The following is a 24,026-nucleotide window of genomic DNA, read 5'->3' as shown; positions in this document are numbered from 1 at the left end:
GTGGAAGGTGACTCTTCATCTCACTAGTTCTTTGTAGCTCCTTATTGTGCATTTTATGTTATAGTTCCCCTCTCCTGCAAGACACAATCCTCCTCTACGAAAAGTGATCTCCTTTCTTACGGAGGCCCGTGGATTCCATCCTCGAGGCTGTGTTGACGGTGTCTCCAAATAGGCAATAACGAGGCATCTTGATCCCCACGACTCCAGCGGCGCAGGGCCCTGAAATGCACAGAAAGCAGGAAGTGGCGGCAGAAGCAATCATGGTGTGGAGTTAAGGTGGGGAAGCCTTTTCTCAGCGTCACAGTGCTGAATCCTTCATTCTATGGAGGTATGAAAAGTGAGCTGTGACTTTTGTTAAATGGATATATTCAATGAGGAAAGCATTTTTACAGCAAGACAAGCTTCTAGAAGATATTTTGCTACAGACAGCACAGAAAAGTACATTTGCACAAAATAGGAAGGCATCCAGAGCTCCAGGCTGCTAAGGTGGGAAGTCCTTCGTAATATGTTTAATAGGAGGTTCTCGGGGAGGATGAAAACTCTCCCGCGGCTGGCCTGCTGTGCCAGGCCACACAGCTCTGAGCTCTTAACGGCTGGAGACAATGCTTCACTCAAAGGCTCAGGGGCCACATTTTGTTTAATTTACTCAGACTAGCATTCTCAGACTGGCGACACAATGATGGGAGACCCAGAAGACGAGGACTTGCATTATTGTCCCCGGGCACTTCATGCGCCGCGGCGTGAATGCAGACGGATTGCAGAGCCTGCGGCACAAGGGCTTTCTTACAAGAACCCAGAAACCAAGGCAAGACCAGGCCGAGCAGCATACTGGGTATGGAAGAAGGGTAGTTACCCAAGTATTTGTGTGGAGTGACCTAATGCAAGGAGTGACAGATTTTAGACGTTAAAGAGTAACTCAGAAATTGCAAAACCGGTTTTGGATAAAGGGAACTTGATTTTCTAGTTGGCTTATTGGGTTTTGACCTACATGAGTTTCTTTGTAGGTTTATCCTATAGATCCTCTGTGATTATGAACATTGAAAAAAAAAAACCAAAATACCGGATCTTCCTTTGAGTGTCGAGCACTCAATGCAAAACAACACAAAATAACGGAACAAGAGCAACGAGAAACAAAAGCAGCGGAAGCCTACGGAAGGGAAGGGGCAGGAGAGGCAGCTACTAATTCAAATCTCTGATCTGTGCCTGAGGTCCGCTAGGTCCAATTACGCTGTCTCTTTAACACTGGAGTGAAGCCAGGAAGGGCCAGGTGGCAGAAGATTCCCGCAGAAGTCTTGCCTTCAACTATCAATATTTAACTTGATATAATATTAAATATAATATAATATATAATATAATATTAAATACACCTCTTAATTTCTGAGGGCTAACCCCCTCCAGGTATGTGTGCCTAATATCTCTGATCACTCCAGCCCAATGTGGTGAACCTGAGGCCCTGGTAGTCGCCTCAGGGTTGCGTTGGTCACAGTGGGAAAGAAATGGGGCCAGAACCCAAAGCTCCGTCCTCCCTGACTCGGCTCAGTCACTGTGCTGCTGGCCCTCCATCCAGGCCTGGCAATCTGTGAGAGGTCAGAAAAGGGACAGCCTGCTGTTGCTGGCTGGGGAAATGGCCAAGAAGTCCCTCACGTATATACGGAAACATCTCTGATATATAGCTGTGGACATGATTGTGGCAGAAATTTTTAACTTCTATTTACTTTTACTTTGAGAATCTCCTGGATCATTATCAAATCAGTAAGTGTTTACTGCCAGGCTCTCTGCCAGGTATTGTGGACAGAGAATGACTTTTGCAATGCAGTTGTCTGGTCCTCGCCACACAGCCTGGAGTGATCTTGGGTTTTCTGTATTTTGAGTTTTCTGGGAGCCATGGAAGGCAGAAAAAAAGCAATGACAGGATAGTGTAGGGAGATGTGATTTAATTTAACACAAGGAAAGGCTGTCTAATAATTATCACTAGTAATGGAGTGAGTTGACTTTGGAAACAGTGAGTTTTCAGGGAATCCTGGGATTATTCCAAAGACAAGTATTACTTGTCTTGGAACCTCTAAAAATAAGTTGTGCCCTATAAAGGATTACTCTAGATGACTTCCGAGTTCCTTTCCAACTTCATTTTTCTATAACGTTTGTAGCTCATTTTCTCAAATCTCTACGTTCTAGGGTCAGTATCTTTCATGGCCTTTGAAGTGATCCGTGTATTTTCTGTACCATAGATGGGGGTGGGGAGGACATAAATGCCCTTTCATTGTAGGAATTTTACCCCCTATTCTTTTTCCTTGTAGATAATCCAATCCGTGAAAGATACTATATTAGTGTAATGGGGAAAACAAAACAAAACAATAACAATAACAGACGTTGGGGGCAGGGGAGAGGGAAGGAAGGGAGAGGAAATAAATAGTAAATATAGGGACTTAAATAGGAGGAAGTCTGGAGGCTGTCATTTTAGTCTGTGGTTGGTGTTTATCATTCCAGGAGCCAAAGGTTGCTACAGAATGTGTTGTTCCCTAGAACCCTGGAAGGAGGTTCGAATTATGTCAGGATGTGTAATGGGATGTCCTATTTGGCAGGCAGATTCAAGAGGAAACTGCATGGGAAAATCGATCACATCTGGAGACCCTTTATCCTTTCTGATTTAGTTGGTTCACAGAGGTTCATATGATTCCCATTTGGTACCCTGTTTAACTCCATACCAGAGTGAACTCCAATGCGAATCCATATCGGGAGGCCGGGAAGATGCTCCAGCTGGAAGGTCCCCATGAAGCTGAGGATGTCCAAGGCCATCTTGGCAATGTCGATTGCATGCCGGTTGCCATTCCTCTTGGGTAAACCACTGGCCACCATGTAGGCATCGCCAATGGTTTCCACCTGTGGAAATAGTTGCTCATTAGTGGTCCTACCCCTTCAAAAGGCAGAAGAAATAAAAAACAAGCAGTTGATGGCACATCAAAACAAAAGCTTTTGAGAACTCAGTGTGAGCACAGCCCCATACTACTTTTCCGGGGACTAGCTCAAGAGCAGGTCTCTGCTAATTTCTTTATGGTTTTATAGTCTAGTTAAATGAATGGTAAAGCAGCTATAAAATATTTTGACCTATGAGAGTACTTCATAATAATATAAACCATCTAGATGTGGTGACACTTTTATAATGTTTACATAGTCTGAATGGTTGTATATAATTTCAGGAACATTTGTAAGTACCAGAAAAGTCACCTTTAACACTGAACATTTTTTCTCATGTCCTATTTGAATAATTGTAGGCTCCTTCAAGATGTAATGTACATTCTCTCTTTCTTTTTTTATTATTTATTTATTTATTTATTTTAAAGATTTTATTTATTCATTTGACAGAGATCACAAGTAGGCAGAGAGGCAGGCAGAGAGAGAGAGAGAGAGAGGAAGCAGGCTCCCCGCTGATCAGAGAGCCCAATGTGGGGCTCGATCCCAGGATCCTGAGATCATGACCTGAGCTGAAGGCAGAGGCTTAATCCACTGAACCACCCAGGCGCCCCTGTAATGTACATTCTTACAGTATAGTGATTTCAAGCCCTTTTCATGGTAAGTAAATTTGTATCAACAGTATCCTATAAACGTTCTTTGATAAATGACCTCTCGTTTAAGTTTATTTTCATAATCATATTTGTTCATGTTTGCTGGTAGTCAACTTCTCTCTGCCAACCATCTCTAAAACGCATAACCATTTCCTATCCAACAAGAACTATTGTTCATATGCCTTTCTGACCTACATAGGGCGAAGATAGTGCTAAGACAAACCCTAAAAGGGACATCTTCTCTGTGGGTAATAGGCATTATGACAGACTGTTACATGAGTGACCTCTAAACTTTACTTGAGCTTATAGTATTTCAGGCATATTGTTTATCTCAATAGCTTTCACAATAACCCACTGAGTTAGGTGTTATGATCATCCCATTCTACAGATAGGGAAGCTGAAACTTGACAAGGTTAAATGTATTTTATGAGGTCACACAGGTAGGGCCAGTTGGGATTTGAATGAATAGCGCTAAGTTACTTGTTCCACAAGCTCTGCTCCTTTTCCAACATGAAAATGTGGGAATTCAATTCTCCTTTACTCTTCTCAGACATTATGAGCTGAAAATGTGTCTGCACTCTAGTCAGAGTACTGAACTTACAGAACGTTCTCCCTGCTCTTCTTTAGTCTTCTATGAACGCTGCTTGCTATTTCAACAACAGATTCCTATTCTACTTTATAACTCCAGTGTCTTCTCTGCTTCCTTGGCAATCAGTCTACACACTGTCCATTTTTTTTAAAAGATGATTTGAGAGAATGCCATCTTCTCTCTGTTTAGTACCCAAAGTTCATTCCTGATGAACTTTATGTTGTTTCTTTCAAACTGCTTCTTAAAATCAAAAGGGCATTTCGACTTCTGACCCTTGTAACTCTTTTACTTCCCTGCATCTTTAGCTTCAGATTCAACCATGAATTCATGAAATCTTAAATTAGGACAAGATCTGAATAATAATAGGAACCAACCAACTTTGGCTGCTGGCCAGGGGTAGTACAACCATTTCAGCCTGTTAGGTAAAGTGGTTACCTTGTACACATCATGGTGATCAAGAATGTGGTCAAAACTCTTGTAGATGTCATTGAGCATGTCCACCACTTCCATGGGGGTGCTGTATTTGCAGATGGTGGTGAAGCCTACAATGTCACTGAAGTAGATTGTCACTTCCTCATACAATTCAGGCTCCACAATTCCCTTCTCCTTCAGAGACTTTACCACTAGCCTAGATGAGAAAGGGGAAAAAATGACTTCGACTTCAGTAATTTTTTAAAAAATCTTACATAAATTTTTGAGACAGTAGTAACAACCCACAAGGAATTCTAGAATTGGGGTGGGGGTGACCAGGAAGCAAAGACTGGTTGCACATACTGTGGCAATATATTACTTAAACACACATATGATACGCGCATTTGAACTCAGAGGAATATATGCAGGTTTAGCATCAACTTGGTACTTGATTATTAACTCTAATAAGGATGTTAATATAACTCTAGCACAGATATAACCCTCATATGTATACACACTTACCCACTTTTTGCCACTCTATGGACAGTCAGCTTCTTCTAGATGTAGCTCTACATTGAGAAGCTGAGGAGAGTGTGTCATTAATGTAAGAGTTTGAATTACTGCAGCTGTCAGACCTGACTTTTTTCTTTAAAAATTCTTAAAAAGATTTTATTTATTTGAGAGAGTGAGTGAGACAGAGCATGAGAGGGTGGAAGTTCAGAGGGAGAAGCAGACTCCCCATGGAGCTGGGATCCCGATGCATGACTTGATCCCAAGACTCTGGGATCATGGCCTGAGCCACCCAGGCACCCCAGACCTGACTTTTTTCATTAGAGCCAAGTTTTGCCTCCCAGGCATATTTTACATGGTACTGTTTAATATCACCATAAAGGAACAATGCATTTAAAAATTAACTTTGATATATTCTGAACAAGAACTTATTTGATATATTTTTTGAGCTAGATTTGGGTCCTTTAAAAAGCAAAGTCAATCACCATGTAAACAAGTTAAAATTATGGAAAAACTGCAGAGGTCAGATAAAAACAACTTAGAATATCTTTGTTGCAGAAATCAAAGGAGTAGTATATCAGACTCAGAATTCAGAGAGAACCACAAAGAAGGAATTCCACACCATACTTTTTTGACATGCCAAGTTGTCCTTTCATTGAGAAAATGGGTGGGGCCAACATGAGGCTTGCTGCTCCCTGTCTGCCCTTAGGATCTCTCTGTAAAGGATCCAAGTATGGAACCACTAGAATCAGAACATGGCTGCTGGGAGGTGCCATGGTCACTGAGATCACTGAGGCTTAAAAATAAAGTATGACGCTCACAAGGCCCCACAGCCACTAAGGGCAGAGCCAGTACTCAGTAACATCCCGCCTTTCGGTCTTTTTACTGCAGGGCATCTCCTCCACAACCCAGACCTTGGGTATTCATGGAGACAAGGAAGATCTGGAGGTATGCTGATTGTATTGAAGGAGGCATGTCTGCCATTCTCCCAGAAAACAGTTCATTAACTACAAGGACATGTAACACTCATGGTGAGAACCTCCCAAGCATCGAGGGAAGTCTTTTCAATTGGTGCAATGATAAAGCCTGGGACCTTTGAGAAACCTCCCTGTGACGTGGTTGGTTTGATTCTCAGGGCAATTCTGGGGTGGTGGTTCTTGACCTGCCCAGTATAAGGGTGCAAATTTTTTGAAGGCTACATAAACGTAATGATAAAATTGGATATTTCACTATCTTTACCCTTCCTATTACTGCTTATATCTGAAAAGTCATATGGCTTGGAAACTGGTACATTACCCAGAGAGAGAAACTAACGTTGGGGATAAATGGAAGAGCAGTGACTCAACCTGGCGAGCTTTGGTAACAGGCTGTTGCTGACGTAAGCAGATTAGCGAACACAGTGGATGTCTTGGAGAGGCCCCCCCAAGAAGAAAAAACTTCTATTTTACCGTCTCAAAAGCCAAGGGGCACTGTTTAAATAAGTTAAATAAGTGTTTAAGTAGTATCTGGTTCCTACATCCTGTCTTTGTTTATTTGCAATTTTGCCACAAATATTTCTTTTTGATTCTTATAGTTACTGTTGGTGTATGTTTTAGTTTTCTTGTACAAATATACATGCTTTTTACATGTACATTTTTTACAAGTGGCTTGCACTGGAGGCACAGCGTATTGCAGGTGTTGATGAGAACCGTGTTATATAACCTTTGACAATCCAATGAAAACATCTACCCACGGAGATGAAAAGTAGAACACAGGGAATACAGTCAGTACTGTGGTAATACTGTTATATGGTGACAGACGGTAATTAAACTCACTGCAGTGAGCATTGAGAAATGTATAGAATCATCAAATTACTATGTTGTACACCTGAAACTAATAGAACAATGTCTGTCAACTGTACTCAATAATTAAAACAAATAAAACATCTACCATCTAGTAGTCGAAGTGGCACATTACACCAGGAGTAAGATTAAAAGTCTGAGGTGGCAAGCCAGCTGTTACGAATCCTTTGAGTATCATTATTGGTTAAGACCACTGAGGATGACACCCTGGGAAGGCAGCCAGATTATCTGGATGTTGTTTTTTGTCACCACTCAGCAGGAAAGGCCGGGCTAGGAATTCTGCATCATACAACTAGCATTTATGAAGCTCTGATAGAAACTGCCATCTCTGATGGGAATATTAAGGGCTCCAGCCTATGCTCGGGGTACCACTCCCAGCCTGCTCCTTGGCACTCTGGGGACACAAGGATTCTGCGATAGGCTCCCTCAGGGCACGGATGACTGAACAAAGCATGTGTGTGTCTCCTACTTCTTCACTCAGGTTTGCCAAAGAGAAACTGTCTCTTTATTTAGAAGACAGTTCCCATGGACTCAAAATCATTCCTTTTGTAACGCAGAGTTGATATTCCAAATGAAGCATGGGTTCAGAATAAAATAATAATTAACACAAGTTAAATATAAAAGTCAGACATCTCACCAACTGAGCCACCCAGGTGTCCCTCTTCTAGATATTTAGAGTACAAACCAGACCAAGTTTTAACAAAGTATTTTTTTTTAAGCTCAGTAATTTGCTGAAGAATGTGGAAAAGGGAATGATCCTATATGCATATAAAGGAAAAAACAATACTAGACAAAGATGCTGATGCTTTCTTTCTGCTGGAGGGAACAAGGCAGACCTGCGGAATCCTGTGAAACTTACCAGGCAGGAGGACTTGCCTTACCTTGGGAGCAACATAAAATTAAGTCTGTCGGCTCTGTCCCTCTCTGCCTTGTACAGCTGGGTCCTTTCCTCCACCAAGTGTTCCAGATTCCGAGAATAGAGCTGGAGACGTCGGATTAAAGTGTCCATATAACTTTCACTTTTCTGGTCGTGAAATAGGCTGTATATGGTAGTAGATAAAGAGCATCAACATCCAGTAACAAAGTGGGAAAATATGATACGACAGTTAATGAAAGAAAAAAAATAAAAATGGCCAATACACATTTAACAAAATTAACCTCTGGAAAAATTAAATAGAAATAGATGTAAGTTTTTTTTTCTTTTTTCTTTTTTTTTTAAGAGAAAACCAAATGTTAGAACAATGGTAATCAATGGAGGTAAGGAGGTAAAACATACACTATGACCTTTCTGGAGGGATGGCCTGGCAAAATGTGTCATGAACTTAAAAAGGACACACACTGATCAGTCCACCAGTGCTACTTCTAGGAACTATCCAAAGGAAGCAACAGGAATGTGCTGAGAAGTAACTACAAGAGAAGCTGGAGCATTCTTTATAATAACAAACATATTAAGGAAAAAAGTTGATAAAATGGCAAAAATGATTGTTTTTAACTTCTGAAAACCAGTGGTCATCTACTGACAAATGGGTGATATTTCTTCTTTCTTGTTTGCTTATACCTGTTTTCTGAAATTTTAATAATTTACAGTACAGGGAGAACTTTTTTTTTTTTTTTTGAAGGTTCTAGCAGTGGTAAATGCAACGATAAGAGAAGGATCAAGAAAAGCAAAGCCGAGGGGTGCCTGGATGGCTCAGTCAGTTAAGCACCTGCCTCAGCTCGGGGTGTGATACTGGGGTCCTTGCATGGAGCCCTGCATTGGGCTCCCTGCCTCACCAGAAGCCTGCTGCTTCTCTCTCTCCTTCTGCTGTTCCTCCTGCTTATGCGCTCTCTCCCTCACTTTCTCTCTCCTTCTGTCAAGTAAATAAGTAAAATATTTAGAAACAAAACAACAACAACAACAACTCTGAGCCTTCTATTACCTCCTTAGAACAGAGAGCCGGGCTCCCACAGCAAAAAACCCAACTCGAATGATTTGTTAGGCCAAGGAGACTTAGACCAGACGCCAGCTTTTGGCAATGCCAGGTGGGTCTCAGTGCAGGGCTTGTCAGGATGTACACTGAGTGCCCGCAGCATTGTTCAGGTCGAGATAATGTTTATAACATAAATGGTGCCATTGAATGGGCTGAATAAACCCTACCACTGACTAGTACAGCAACAATTCTAAGTTACCACTTCCAAGCTCAAGGAGAAGATGGCCTCCGTCATAATCCCCTGGGTGGGGAGGGATGTTTGTTAAAAATTCGATGTTTCTGAGTCCTACCACAGACCTAAATGACTGGAAACCACTAAGCTTGGGACTGTGAAATGGTGTTTTTTTAACAAGTTCCCCAGGGGTCCTTCCTTGAGCCAGTATAGCATCTAGTTTGCATCTAGTATAGCATCTAGTTTGGTGAGGGAGCAGGTGTAAAGGATGAAGATAGATTACCATCCTTTGTGATGAATTGATTCAATTAAAACAGTTTTCTCAACCTTGACTGCATATTTTAATCACTGGAGGAGCTATTAATACTCCTGATGCCAGCCTGCTCCCCAGAGCAATGACATCAGACTCTCTGGGGCAGGACTCTGGCACTGGTTTCTCACCCCCCCCACCCACCCACCCCAGGCCATCTCGGTGTGCAGCCAGTTTTGAGAACCACCCTATTCAAGGCCAAGTACTGGGGGCCCAGTTTATCTTCATGAGTTTACATTTCATCTGTCACACATACAGTCCCATTTGATCTTAGTAAAAGGTCTGTGAAGAAATGAAAAATGGGCAAGAATTACATCATTTATTATTTTCTGTTCCTTTCACACAAATGAAAGATTAGATGTACCAATCAATGACCACCCTTCCATGATTTCACTCGACCTCATCTCAGACCTGGGCTTTTCGGCTCTTTAAGTATCTGAATCATTGACTTAATGACACCTATGGAGAATTAGAGCTGGAAGGAATTGCCGAAATCGTCCTATTCAAATACAGTTTTACTAATAAGAAAATTGACATCCAGTTAGGGTAAGCATTTTGCTCAATGTCCCACAGTAAGCTACTACTAGATCCTAGTCTAGAAATCAGAACTACTCTTACTTCACAGTTATTTTTCTCACTCTGCACTGTATATAACTGAAACATGGAAAATCTAGAATTGAACCTTACTGGGTAACTGTGTGCTTTTTTGTTTTTGTTTCTGTTTTGGATCCTGAATTATAATCTGATTCAGGGCACAAGTCTTAAGTACCAAAGGCCAAAGTTGCTGATTTTAAGATCTTAAGAAACTTCTTGAGCTTAAGAATTATTCAATGGCTTTGCAGATTCATAGGACTCATGCCGGTCTTCTAAATACCAATTACCTGCAGAAGGGTCAGGGAACTTATTTACATTTAAAGATTTTACTTATTTATGAGAGAGAGCATGAGCATACGAGTAGGGGGGAGAGGCTAAAGGGAGAAGCAGACACATTTCTGAGCACAGAGCCAGACAGGTTGGGGGGAGGGGAGGGCTTTATCCCAGGCCCCTGGGATAAAGACCTGAGCCCAAAGGCAGATGCCTAACCAACTGAGCCACCTAGGTGCCCCAGGGAACTATATTTTTAACAGACATATTTATGATCAGTCAGAATTTATTTTTTAATCAGGCAAGAGCTGCTCTCGAGTATTTAACTTTTCAAGTGATTATTCCATGAGAAAATGGTCTGTCTGTCCCCATCTCCTTGTATTTTTTTTTTAAGATTTTATTATTTATTTCACAGAGAGAGAGAGAGCAAAAGAGGGAACACAAGCAGGGGGAGTGGGAGAGGGGGAAGCAGGGACTCAATCCCAGGACCCTGGGATCATGACCTGAGCCGAAGGCAGACACTTAATGACTGAGCCACTCAGGCGCCATCCTTGTAATTTTTTTGAGCAGGTGTTGTGGCCTGAGACTTTTCATTAGGACAGGCATTCCAATCTAAGGTGCCACTGAATGCCAAATCTTATTAGAAAAATCTGAAATTAGTAAGGAAATGTGAAAGTTCCCATAATACCCAAATATCTTGGCCAGTGTAGACTCAATTTTCTTGAAATCTGGTCTCTTCTCTGGATCTTCCTCCCAGCAGTTTTTTACAAGTAGATAGACCTGAAAGAAAGAAGGGGTGGACTGGCTTAGGGGGCAGCATCCAATCCTACTGTCTTCCCTCCATGGGAGTAGTTGACGCAGGGAATATTTGCAAAACAACTCAGCTCTGACAATGAGGATGAGATTTCTGAGTTCCCCTGAGTCTGTCTCTGTCCCGCCCCCCCGCACCACCTTGCCTCACTGTTCTAATGGAATGAATGGAAGGAGGCATTTCCCCCCTGAAAGGACATGTGACAAAACTACAGATCTCTCAGCAAGAACTACAAAATGGCTATTTTCCCACTAGAGTGGTCTAGTTCAGGTGTTAAAAAGACACACATCCTAAATTAATGAAAAATGTGATTTGGACAAGGCTAGATTATTGGGAGAGACAAAATGCTTTACAGATGTTTGCAAGGTTTCTGTTGCCAAGGACAATAAATTGTTGGGGTTAGTGGGTACGTGGCAGTGATTCTTACGGGAGGCTCTTCCACAAGGGTTTCCAACCAGAGGTACCAGCGGAATCATGTGGGAAGGTTTCCAGTTTCTTATGCCCAGACCCTGCCTCAGGAGATTCTGATTTCCAGTAGTTCTTCCGTGTCTGAGTCAACCATGGTCTGGAATCAGATGACCCTCTTTCTGACCTATCAGCAGGGTCAACAGTAACCTAACAATACCTCACCACGTCTGTGTCATTCACTTCACTCTGGCTCATCACGTGTCACTTTATCATCTCATGTCAACACAAGAAGGATGAGTACAGTATAAAAGAATATTTTTGAGAGCGAGAGAGAGACCGTAGTCACATACCTTCTGTTTCACTATATTATTACAATTATTCTATAATTATTGTTGTTAATCTCTTACTCTGCCTGATTTATAAACTAAACTTTACCATAGGTATGTATTTGTAGGGAAAAAAAAGAACAGTATTTATAGGACTCAGTGTTATCTGTGGTTTCAGGCATCCACTGGGGGTCTTGGAATGTATCCTGTTTCTAGATGCTAACATACCATTTGTATATCAGTAGGTAGGATTTACAAGCCTAATAAGGGTGTCACACGGACATCTTGATCTTTTAGGTCCTAAAAATTGAGAATGTGATATGGGCTTCAGGATCCAGCTCTTTCTTGAGTTGGGAGAGGTGAGAAAGTACGTGGGGAGTGTGACAGGCTGATAATAATGGTACCCAAAGGGAATGTCCCAGATCTGGCTTCTGGAGCCTGCAAATGTCACCTTATTTGGAACAGGGATTTTTGAAGATGTGATGAAGTAATGGACCTTGAGATGGGAACCTTACTGTGGAGTATCTTGGGAGGTACCTGCAATCCCACGAATCCTAGCCCACGGGGGAAGTGGAGGGAGATTAGACCAAAGAAGAGATAAGATTGTAACCATGGAGGCAGAGATTGGAGTGTTGGGGCCACATACCAAGGAATGTCAGTAGCCCCCAGAAGCTCCTGAAAGAAGAAAGGAATGGAATCTCCTCTAGAGCTTCTGGAGGAAATATGACCCATTTCAGACCTCTGGCCTCCAGAACTATTAGGCAATAAATCTCGGTTGTTTTAACCCACCGAGTTGCTGGCAATTTGTTAGAGCAGCCCAGAAACTCGTGTAGGGGGAGGCACTCACTTCCAGTTCTTTTTCCTCTGCCGTTTCTAGGAATAGATCCGGGCGGAAGGGTTTTACTCCGTAGGCATTCTCCACTCTGAAAATCTTCTCTGATGGGATGAGAATAATTGAAATTACAAGAAAGAATGCAGCATGAAAACACTGTAGCAGCAGCCAGACTGAGTTGGTCCCAGCCCCACCCCACAGCCATGGGTGCCCAGGGTGAAGGTCACAGAGCCAAGGCCAGCACTCCAAAGGATGACTGCGCCACCAGGTAAAAGGGTGCGATGCCCACTTATACCTGGGAGGTCAGCTTAAGTTAAGGTTACTAAGCCTTTATTTATTTATTTATTTTAGATTATTCTTTTTTTTTTTAAAGATTTTATTTATTTATTTGACAGAGAGATCACAAGCAGGCAGAGAGGCAGGCAGAGAGAGAGGAGGAAGCAGGCTCCCCGCTGAGCAGAGAGCCCGATGCGGGGCTCGATCCCAGGACTCTGAGATCATGACCTGAGCCGAAGGCAGCGGCTTAACCCACTGAGCCACCCAGGTGCCCCAACTAAGCCTTTAAAATGTAACTCAGATACCACTACCTTTAGCAGTTTTCCTCTGAGACCCTAGCCCTCCCTCCCTCCCTCCCTTAGACACCCACCCTCCAGGAGTCAAGACCTGGTACGTAATTGCTCAGTAAGCAAGGACTGGATGAAAGCAAGGAAGCATTTGCCCCCGTGCTGAGAGGACACGTACAAAAACTATAGATCTCCTCTCAGTAGGAACTACAACACTTATGTCCCACTAGAGTGATCTAGTTCAGGTGTTAAACAGACACACGTCTTTTGTTAGACTCGGAAGGGAAGGGGGCGGGGACTATAAACAGAGTCTTTAACTGACAATAATAATACTGCCAGTGACAACACCTGGCATGTTATGCTCTTCCGAGCGCTCTAACATTCACACTGTCAACCCCTCCGTAGCCCTGTGCCATGTGCAGGGCGGATATGCCATCAGTTCTGCAGATGAGGGGACTGAGCTGTGATCACAAAGAGGTGAGGTCAGCCTGGAATGCAGGCTCCCGGAGAGCACAGATGAATGAGTCTGACTCCTACCGTTCTGGTCCCGGCAGCTCAACGTGTAGAAGGTTTCTCTCCGCAGGATGATCTCCTGGGCAATGATCCCGTAGCTGTACACGTCTCCTTTCTGGGAGATGTTGGCTTGGCGGAGGTGCTCCGGGGCTGTCCACAGGTCTGTGCATTCAGCATTGAGATTGCAAAGTCGAGGGAGATCAGTGGCCCATAGGTCTCCAACCCACTTTTGTTCTTGAAGTCTCTATAACATGTACCCTGAATCCGAATGGCCTTGAATTTATATGTCCCAAACTTTGGAGGAGTTTATGCTAATGCTGGTGACAGTGGTGGGGCAGGGGACACACACCCTTGCCTTTTAAGCGGACTATGAAATGTCAGGATTTGGGTGAGGTCACGTAGCAACGTCTTCCCTAAAACTTCTGGGATCAAAGTGCTGAAAACTCTCCAGCCTACCTAGAGCAGCTCCTGGTGTACAGGAAGTGCTCGGGAAATATATGTAGAACGAGAGTGGTAGAATATGAGCGGCTGAGGATTTAATAGCTTTTGGGACGTATGGCATACATCTATGAAAACCTTCATAAATAAAAAAATATATAAATTTATATATTTTTATTGTAAAATATAAAATGCATTTATATATTTTGTGTCATGTAAAAATATTATGTTTAATATATATGAATGCATGTTTAAACACATTTAAATAAAGAGCCTATCACTGATATTTTGCAGATGGGACCTATTGGCAGCCTCTCAATCCGCCATTGCTCACAGATGTGATTTTCTGGATTCCCAAGGTATCCTTTAAAAAATAATTCATGCAATTTGGGTGCCTGGGTGGCTCAGTTGGTTAAGTGTTTGCCTTCGGCTCAGGTTATGATCCCAGGGTTCGGGGATCGAGACCCGAATCAGGCTCCCTGTTCAGCCAGGAGTCTGCTTCTCCCTCTGACCCCCTGCCCCACTCGTGCTCTCTCTTTCTCTCAGAAAAATAAAAAAAAAATTAAGACAAAATAATGCATACGATTTTCTCACATTTTGTGCCTGCTACTTCTGAACACTTCCCATGTAGTTTACTTCATACCAGTGAAGCGCTTCTGTGTTCCATGGTTGGTTCCTACAGACACTTGGGTTTTGAACCCTATTACATAGCTTATTTAGTAACAATAAGGGCATACCATTAACTTTCCTCCATCCCATGTAAATTTTCTAGGATCACCTAGCTAGCTCCTTCTAAACTTCTTGCGATTCCTGTCTTCAGCAGTTTCAGTGAAAAGAATCTATGGACCCATGTTGTGAGGTGCAGCGGCACGCCTGAGCTGAAGCAGGTTTTCCTCATTTGGTTTGCCATCTAAATGTTCATTACCTTTTTGAATTTATGTCTTCTTAATTTAGGTGACTTGTGATTCCTATACGATTGATCCTAATGGTTTGGGGTCATAGAAAAGGTAAGCAGATCTACGTGTTAAAATTTCAGGTAACCAACAGCACAGACAGGTAGATATAACTGGTTGGTGTTCAAGAGAAGAGCATTTGACCAGCAATTCATCTGATTTTGTGTTGTGGTAAGTCCCTAATGAAGGAGATTTGTTCCTCCACATGTAGATATTTATCAAGGATTTACTGGATTGAGTCCAATGTCATGCTTGATGTGACTGAAGAACTAGGAGAATTGTAATTTTTCTTTCATTTATTTGTTTTTTAAAATTAATTTATTTTCATTTATTTATTTTAAGTGGGCTCCATGCCCAATGTGGAGCACAGTGTGGGGCTTGAACTCCCGACCCTGAGACCAAGAACTGAGCTGAGTTCAAGAGTTGTACGCTTAACCAACTGAGCCACCCAGGTGCCCCATGATTTTTCTTTTATGAAGGGAAAACTGAAGAATTGCCAAAGAAAATTAGAAACAGAATTTAAGCTTTGGATCTAGGTGGTATTTTAAGGCATTATATATGAGTGCTAGATTTCTGAGGCTGTTTGACCCTGAGTTATAGTAAAAAAATGGATAAATGTTCAACATGAAAGACCCTATAAACACTGCAAATCACTTTTCTTTGTGTTACTTTTTTTGATGCTTATTACAACCCAGAAAGGGATAGGTAAGAATAATTTTACTAGTAAGAGAGTTTTTCCCCTTATCATTATAATTTCTTATCATTATCACAGATAAATGAATGAGAGTTTGGAAATAGGTCTTCGGCCTTGAATTCTGTCTTCCTGGGCAAATATCTTGGGCTCTTGGAGTCTCAATTCTGTCTTCTACAAAGGAAGAGGGTTAGAGTGGTTGATTTCTATGTCTCTTAAGACTCTAACCTTGTCTATTTTTTCACCAAGTTCTGCTTCCACAGCCAGTAATTTCTTGGTGATTTCCTCCCTGATAATCAAGAACCACACAGATGAAGGAAACCCACAGAGAGGGTTTGCTCGACTCAAGAAGGACTTGTTGGAAACTGACAAGGGTGACGTGCTGGAGGACCAGCCAGCTCTTTCCTCCTGTGGCTCCAAGTCTTTATTTTCTGACCAGCATCACCACACCCTTACATGGACTTGTGAGAATTTTTTTCAGGGAAACCAGTAAAAATGTCATTCATTACAGACCTTTTTTGGGAGGCAAAATGGAATTGCAGCCAAAATCAGTGATCTTCACCACCATTCTACTGTCTACCACACAGTTGGTGGACTTCAGGCGGCCATGGACTTCGGTCTTACTAGAGTGCAGGTATGACATACCCTGTAATTTTTCGGATGACAGGGAGACAGATAGGACACTCCTCAGCTTCTTGATTATTTAAAGAAAGAAGTGACATTCTGAAACCGTTTCAGCATGCCGATAGAACCACATGACCAGATTTTAAATTTAGTTCCATTAATTTTACTTTAAAAATACTAATTTCTTAATATTTGCTCAGCATTGCATCTTAAGAGGCAATTGACTGTGGTTAAATGGTTACATCTAATATGAAACAAAGTGTTGATCCTAATTTTTTTTTTTTTAAGTGTTTCTGCTGACCACTTACTCCATCTGTGATCTTGGGTGTATCTCTGGTCTTCTACTTCAGTTAAAAAAATATGAATAATACAGCCTTGCCTTTCTGAAAGGATGAGCTAGGCTTATTATGTTTTAAAATATAATTGGTCTCATTCTATTTTGAAAGAATCTGTTTCCTTCAGTTATGAAAGGGGAAGGCCTCCCCTCCACCCCACCCTAGGTTTTCGGGCTGCAGTGTTTCCCTCTGGTGGCCAGATGTGTCCTTGCAGAAATTGGTTTTCAGCCTGGATCACAGGAATGAAAAGTGGCAAAGCCGGTGGGGATTCTATAATGTTTTAAAAAATGGATTCTGATCCTAGATGACTTTCAGGCGATTTAAGACTGTATCAAACAGGTCAATATTGGGACGGATTTTTCTTCATTCTCGAATGAGGTCCTGGTCACTGCTATCCACTTCCTTTTTCATATTTTATCTGGGAATATTCATGTTCAAAGTCATTATTGCCTTATGCAAGAGGGTTGCCTGCCCTTAATAGATTTCTTGTAAAAAGTTGAAGATTGGTGTCTTGCATGTAGCTTAATATGATTTTGCTTTCTAGGAAGTCTAAGAAAATTTGTGCCCCAAACTCAGAGAAGAAAAAATATGAACATAAAAAGTAGAGCTTGTGTATAGAACATTTACTTGTAAATATGAAGCACATGCATTATTTACAAAATCCTCAAAACAACCCTCTGACATAGGTTCTATTTTTATTATCATTTTACAGGTTAAGAAACCAATGCTCAGAGAGTTTGAAAGCCCGCTAGATCTGTTTTCCTTTTTCATTTTCATAAATGCCTTCATGTTTGCAGGTCTCTTACCTTAGCAATATCATACAAGACCGAGATCTTAAACTCCCAATCCATGAATGTACCATCGGGGTAGGAGATGGTGTCATTTAAAACTTCCTGAACGACAGAAAAAGAAAAGAAGTTGTCGCAAGGAGGGATACTGTGGAGAGACGATTAGAGGTTAATAATCTAATCACGGGGACCTGGGGCTCAGAAACAAACTGAAAAAACTCTGTCACCCTGGGTTTCTTAAAATGTATTTCTTTTCTTCCCTACGAAACATCGGGCAGCTCTCACAGCAATGAAATGAGCAGGAGATACCCCGAGTATCCCAAATCCTGGTGGTTCTACCTGCCAGGGGTAAAGGAATGAGCAGACACCTGCCTGGAATGTGGGTTGTTGGTCCAATTTGCAGATGGCTGGGCTGCAGGGTCTTGCTCACTGAAATTCCACTAGTGTGTTTCAACCAGGAATTGCTATTCAGGAATCCCTTCCTTAGGCTTTTGTTTTATGATCAGTTGCATCCATTAGCTTACAGCCCTAAGTTTTCTTTACATTTACCAGGTCCCCTGTCAATAAGAGTGAGATCTTGTATTTTGCATGCATTGTTTCACCTAGAATTTTGCACTCACCATTTTAATACGATGACGGTTCTATCAAGATAAAGAGTTTTAGCAAAGCTAGTAACTATTCTTCACAGTAAAACTTGAACAGCTGAACAATAGCTCCATCTGACCTTTAGTTTTAACTCAGGCGTTGCACCAATAATTTCCAAAGAAGGGGCCAAAGTCATTAATCATGTCAGATAAGGCTGCCTTGGCTGTGGGTTCCAGGCCAGGCTAAGGGAGGGAAATTAGGAGCAGACAGACTCTAAAGTAATTCTTTCCCTTAGCACCTGACATATTTTGTATTTTTATTTATGATCTCTTCTCCCTATGAAAATGTAAACTCTGTGATAATCTTTGCTCTGTATCTGCAATATCTAGACCAACGTCTGGCATGAACAGATGGCTCATAACTATTTGTTGCCTAAATGAATCAATTGTTCCTAATAAGGTTAGCCAACGCGTTGTTGTATATTTATGAGATGGGAAGCACATTGTCTTTATCTAGGGAGAGACTGGTCCATTTGTTTTCTTATAAAAATAGGTTTGGATGGGATTTGCCATGGATGGAAGCCTAAAGGGAACATGTCAGGGAGGGAACTATAAAATTTGCATTGGCACAGCCTTTGCTTTGAGATTCAAGACACAAAGAAGTCACTTCCTGGAGAAGGGTCTGCTGTCTGCTCCCAACATGAGTTAGCAATGCCAGAAGGGGGCCTAGGACCGCTCAGGTAATAGTTGTTTCCTACTTTAGGGCAGAGTGCCGAAAAACGCTACCTAAATATTGACTGGGCATTTTAGGGATTAAAAGGCCAAATGAAACCCTTGACTAAGCCCTGTGAATTGGTATTCTAAAATTTCATCTCACAGAAATCAAATGAATCAGTTTTGGTCTAGCCCTCCTATGAACATTTCTATAGATGGTCGCTGACTTATAATGGTTCAACTTAACAATTCTTCTAGTTTGTAACAGTGGTGTGAAAGTGATATGTATCCAGTAGAGACCATACTCCAGATTTTGAATCTGGATCATTTCCCCTGGGCTGGTGATTCATGATGCTGGGCAGTGCGCCCCCAGCCAGCCACTTGATCACGGGGTAAATAACTAATAACTTACAACTGTTCTCTGCTCATAAAGCCCTCCCGTTTCTCATTTTCAGTACAGTGTTCAGTACATTACATGAGATATTCAACTCTTTATCATGAACAGGCTTTGTGTTAGAAGACTTTGCCCAGCTATAGGCTAATAATGTAAGCATTCTGAACACATTTAAGGTTGGCCAGGCTAAGCTACACTGTTTGTTTGTTTAGATGTATTAAATGCATTTTTGACTTGAGATATTTTCAACTTAGGATGGTTTTATGGGGATGTAACCCATTGTAAATCAAGGAAGCTCTATAATTTTGAAAGATTTGAAGCTGTTATTATTAGGAATGTATGTTTATTTTATATCAGCATCAACTTAAATAATAATTTTCAGCACTGATTAAAATCATCATGAGTTTTCCATGACCTTTTGATAATGATGTATTATATTAATATTTTTTCTTTCATAGAATTAACCATATCTGACTATATTATGCTTTTTATACACAACTGGCTTAGAGTTACTAGTATTTTATTTATAACTTTTCCACCTAATTTCATAAATTTGGTTAGTCTTTAATCATATTTTACCATCAACTTTATGTTAGCCTTGTTGAATATTAAATGAATTTAGAAGATGTTCATTTTTCATTTAACATCGGAATAGTATTTATGTGGACAACAAGAATTATTTTTTGAAGTTTTAAAGAATTAAGTTGAATCTGGTATTATCTATAATGGAAATTATAATTTCTTGTATCTTTTTTTTTTTTTTTTTTTTTTTGTTAAAGAGAGGTAGACTGTCATGTGCAGCGCTTCATTTGTTTGGAGGTTCTAGTAGGGGAGTGCAGCTACTTGTAAACCTTTGACCGAAGGATGGTCTCTCCTCTATCGGGGAAGGTTGTCGTCCTCTCTGATGGAGCGTGCAGCTTTGCGGGGGATGCACATGGAGTGGTAAGGAAGGAAGGGGACAACTGTCTAGCCAGCCAGCTCAGCTGAATCAACCCTGGTGATCAATGGGGTGACAGATGTCACAGCCAGATGGCCCTCACATCCTCTTGTATTATTATTGTCCTAAAGTTTTTAGTTTTTGAGTCAAATTTCCATGATTATTTATATTGCTTCTGAAATTTTTCTTTTTTTTAAGATTTCATAATTTAATAGCCATGAAATAATCTTTCACAACTGAAAATACCTTTTTTTCATAGCTTTATTTTTTATTCCCATTTTCGTTTAAAAATTTTAATTAGAAGTAGGAGACGCTTTTGTGAGCTTTTTTTCAAAGTTCTTATTTAAATTCCAATTAGTTAACAAACAGTGTAATATTAGTTTCAGGTATAGAATTTACTGATTCAACATTTACATATAACACCCAGTGCTCATCAAAACAAGTGCCTTCCTTAATCCACATCATCCATTTAACCCATCCCCACCCACCTCCCATCTGGTAACCATCAGCTGGTTCTCTACAAAGTCTTATTTTAAAAATAATCCATTTTTAAACTGGATTATTAGGTTTTTGGGTGTTGAGTTTTGTAAGTTCTTTATAGATTTTGGATACTAGCCCTTTATCGGAGATGTCATTTGTAAGTATCTTCTCCCATTCCATAGGTTGCCTTTAGTTTTGCTGCTTGTTCCCTTCACTGTGCAGAAGCTTTTCATTTTGATGAAGTCCCAATAGTTTATTTTTGCTTTTGATTCCCTTGCCTCAGGAGACGTGTCTATTAAGAAGTTGCTGGGGCCAATGTCAAAGCTTTTATGTTTTATATTTTAAAAACCTCATGAAAGTACTTTAAAATTCTTTTTAATAATAATTAAACTTTGTAAGTTTCCTTTCCTTGGGCCATAGTTATTCTTCTAAATTTTGCATTGAATAGATTATTTTTTAAGGAGAAAATAGCATTTAGGGCTATTATTTTTTTCCTTGAGGGTAGTTTTGAGTTTATGCCACACATTTTGAAAGCTACTCTTCTTTTTTTGGAATTGAATCAAAGCTTATTTAAAAAAATTCTAAGTGACTAATTTTAAAATTTTATTATTTAAAAATTATATCGTATTGTGACTATTTGGACCTCTTTGAAGTTGCTGCTGCCCCGGTTCTTAGTATTTTGGCGTTGTTGTAGGGCAGACAATGAGGTTATTTTTAATTAAGACAATTAGGAAACTATGTCTGAATGTAGCTCAAAGGCAGTGACCACACATCCTTGCTTGCTTGGATCCAGTTACAGTTTTTATCTGCTGTTCCAACATAATTGCTATAGTATCCCTTTCCTTCTCAAAGTATTCTGATAAACTATATGGTCACCCCACTCAAAGGTATTTAGAAGGCTGAAAGCTCTTGTAACATATGCCTAGAACGTGCTCAAGGTGAGGTGCAAATATTTCCATGCTCTTTGATCCAATTATCCTGGATTCCTTTCTGCTCCTGCCCATTTCCCCATTCCAGTCCTGTTTCTGCTTGAAACCTGACTTTGTTTCTTGTATGTAAATGGTTCTCATGTATTCCTGCCCTTCTGAACTACCCAGCGATTTGATATTCCTAGCTTGAAGCTTTGTTCTTCCCAAGAACTTGGTTCAGCCCTGTCTTACTTGTTCTTTCTGCTTTGGACTTGCTCAGCCAGAACGCCTGACCACATCTGGCAACTGCTGGGCCACCCTTAATCCCTCCCAAAGGAGAGAAAGGTGGGAATTTAGACTGTAGCAGAACCAGGACTTATGGACAAGTCTCCAGTGCTTATCTGATGCTATCATAATGACTATCCATTTTTCTCTTAATATAAAAGCAAGTTTGCAAGTAAAATAAAATGAATTTAGAGGGACTCACTTTCCCACATCTATTCTCTGGCTTTTCAATCTACACTCCTATTTTTGGCTTGGTTTTTGTGTTTTGTATTTTGGTACAGATGTAATAAGACTGGTTGAGGAAGTCTAAGTGATCTAATTGGAAAGCATATGGACCTACCACTTTTTCCTAATAATTCTCTGATATTCTTTCACTGGGTAAACAATTTAACATTTCTACTCAATACTGTTTTTCCCATATGGCTGGCCAGTTAGGAAACAGGAAATGATCATGGTTCTTACCCGGAGGGATCCCCTCTCGCAGTATTCGATCACCCCGTAGATCATGGTATCAAGCTTCACTGTGCCGTAGAACTTGGTGAGGTTGTAATAGTCAATCTGAAGCAACTAAGATAATGTGTTTAATTATAAAGCAAGTCAGCCAGAGAGCAGGGCCACGGTAAGAACTAATACGCTAATAAGACATGCACGCCATGCTTGAGGTCTTTGGGAAGACATACTGTTCCTGGTATATTGGAATGTCAGCACATTCCTCATGGACACTATGTCTTCCTCAACAGTTTTTCTTTTATCAGCAAGGAGACTGGAAGATAAACCTTTGACAACGCTCTAATAATATCAGGACCATTTTCAAGGACATGCTAGTAGATTTCTAATATGTTTTACACCAGTAAACACCACTCTTCAACTTCTGTTGGCTGATTTTTCAACAAGGAGAAGTAGAGTCTCTCCCATTTCTTGGTCTGAGGGTTTTTTCTTTTTCTTTTTTTTTTTTAATTCCATCCCCCATAGCATCTGTATCCACCAGGGATTTGAGTGCTCGGGAAAGATGGAGTGAAGCTATTTCTCATTTAAGAATTTCAAGTAAGGGACACATACCTTGTTCAATTCTATCTTCTGTTTCTCAGTGAAATTGCCATCATTGTGCTTGAAATCCTTTAGAATGACTCGCTGCAAAGATCATTTGAATTAAGAAGATAATGTTGTAGCATGACCACGTACGTGCATATTATAGTAATTTGTTGTGTGTCTATCTTCCCCTCATACTGCAAGCTCTGGAGAGCAAGGACATGATTTTATTGATATTCACATCCTGGGTGCTTAGCTCCTGGCATAGGCTCAGGTCTGCATGTTTCTTTAAGAACAGGTAAATGAAGAGGGATGGCCCAGGGAGGAAGGAAGATACAAAACCCCCTTATAGGATTATATCCCCACTGTGGCGAGCCACGGTGTCATCCTATGGTGGTTTGGGCAATTCTCTTTTTCCTTCCTACTCTCTACCCCTCTTAAAAATTCTATTTGTCCTTCAGTTTGTCCAGGACTATGAGTTTTGTAACTGTGAAGCTCAGCCCTGCCCATCCCTGTGAAAAGTTCCAGGAACAACCCCGTGGGTCAACCCGCGCCATTACACGGTCAACGTCAGGGACCAGGGCAACAATGAGCAGAAGGCCTGGAACACAGCCTGACTGAGAGTTCAGAGAAGCAGAGGAGACTAGTCACCTTTTTGTCATATTTGCACTGTCGGAGTCTCTGAATTGTATCTCGTCTCTTGTCATCATCGATCTGGCACAAGAAAAGACTGATTATTATAGAAACTTCCTGTCTTGTCCCATCTACTGCGAAGGCAGAGAAAGAGGCTCTGCTTGGTGGGTTGTTGGTTCACAGTGTGCTGGGCAGGCTCCCAGCAACACTGTGACAATTGCCTTGTGTTTCCCTGTCACTACTCACCTTCCCTCCCCACCAGGGTCTTCCCTCCAGATATCTACCTCTCCTGGCCCATTCTGCTGGGAATCACAGTCTGTGGCTACAGACAGGTGCTCCCAGGGGAGCCTGTTGAGCCCTTGAGTTTCAAACTTACACCTCAGGGCCCAATTAGCAATGCAAGTAAGGACACTGGTTGGGGTGCCTCAGGGGGCAGCCATCAGCTCTGGGTTTAGCCTAGAGTTGCCCGATCACCTGATTTGTCAAAAGAAGCTAGTAATATGGATTTTCCTATGCCATTTCCCAAATTTTTATATTTGGCAATTAATTT

General features: G+C 41.1%; 1 protein-coding gene across 1 annotated transcript in view; it reads right to left on the bottom strand.

Moving 5' to 3' along the window:
- GUCY2C (guanylate cyclase 2C) overlaps positions 1-24,026 on the bottom strand; it is a 68,887-nt gene that overhangs the window by 5,798 nt on the left and 39,063 nt on the right. The window contains exons 13-24 of the mRNA XM_047743096.1: positions 23,495-23,557; positions 22,874-22,945; positions 22,277-22,381; positions 17,531-17,617; positions 16,279-16,411; positions 13,708-13,845; positions 12,623-12,711; positions 10,919-11,010; positions 7,796-7,954; positions 4,588-4,780; positions 2,706-2,880; positions 121-219 (exon numbers count right to left, since the gene is read on the bottom strand). Of these exons, the coding sequence (XP_047599052.1) occupies positions 121-219; positions 2,706-2,880; positions 4,588-4,780; positions 7,796-7,954; positions 10,919-11,010; positions 12,623-12,711; positions 13,708-13,845; positions 16,279-16,411; positions 17,531-17,617; positions 22,277-22,381; positions 22,874-22,945; positions 23,495-23,557 (1,405 nt within the window). The remainder of the gene's footprint in view (positions 1-120; positions 220-2,705; positions 2,881-4,587; positions 4,781-7,795; positions 7,955-10,918; positions 11,011-12,622; positions 12,712-13,707; positions 13,846-16,278; positions 16,412-17,530; positions 17,618-22,276; positions 22,382-22,873; positions 22,946-23,494; positions 23,558-24,026) is intronic.

Source organism: Lutra lutra, chromosome 8 (genome assembly GCF_902655055.1).
Source record: "Lutra lutra chromosome 8, mLutLut1.2, whole genome shotgun sequence".
Taxonomy (NCBI): domain Eukaryota; kingdom Metazoa; phylum Chordata; class Mammalia; order Carnivora; family Mustelidae; genus Lutra; species Lutra lutra.
This window is presented reverse-complemented; position numbering and strand designations above follow the sequence as displayed.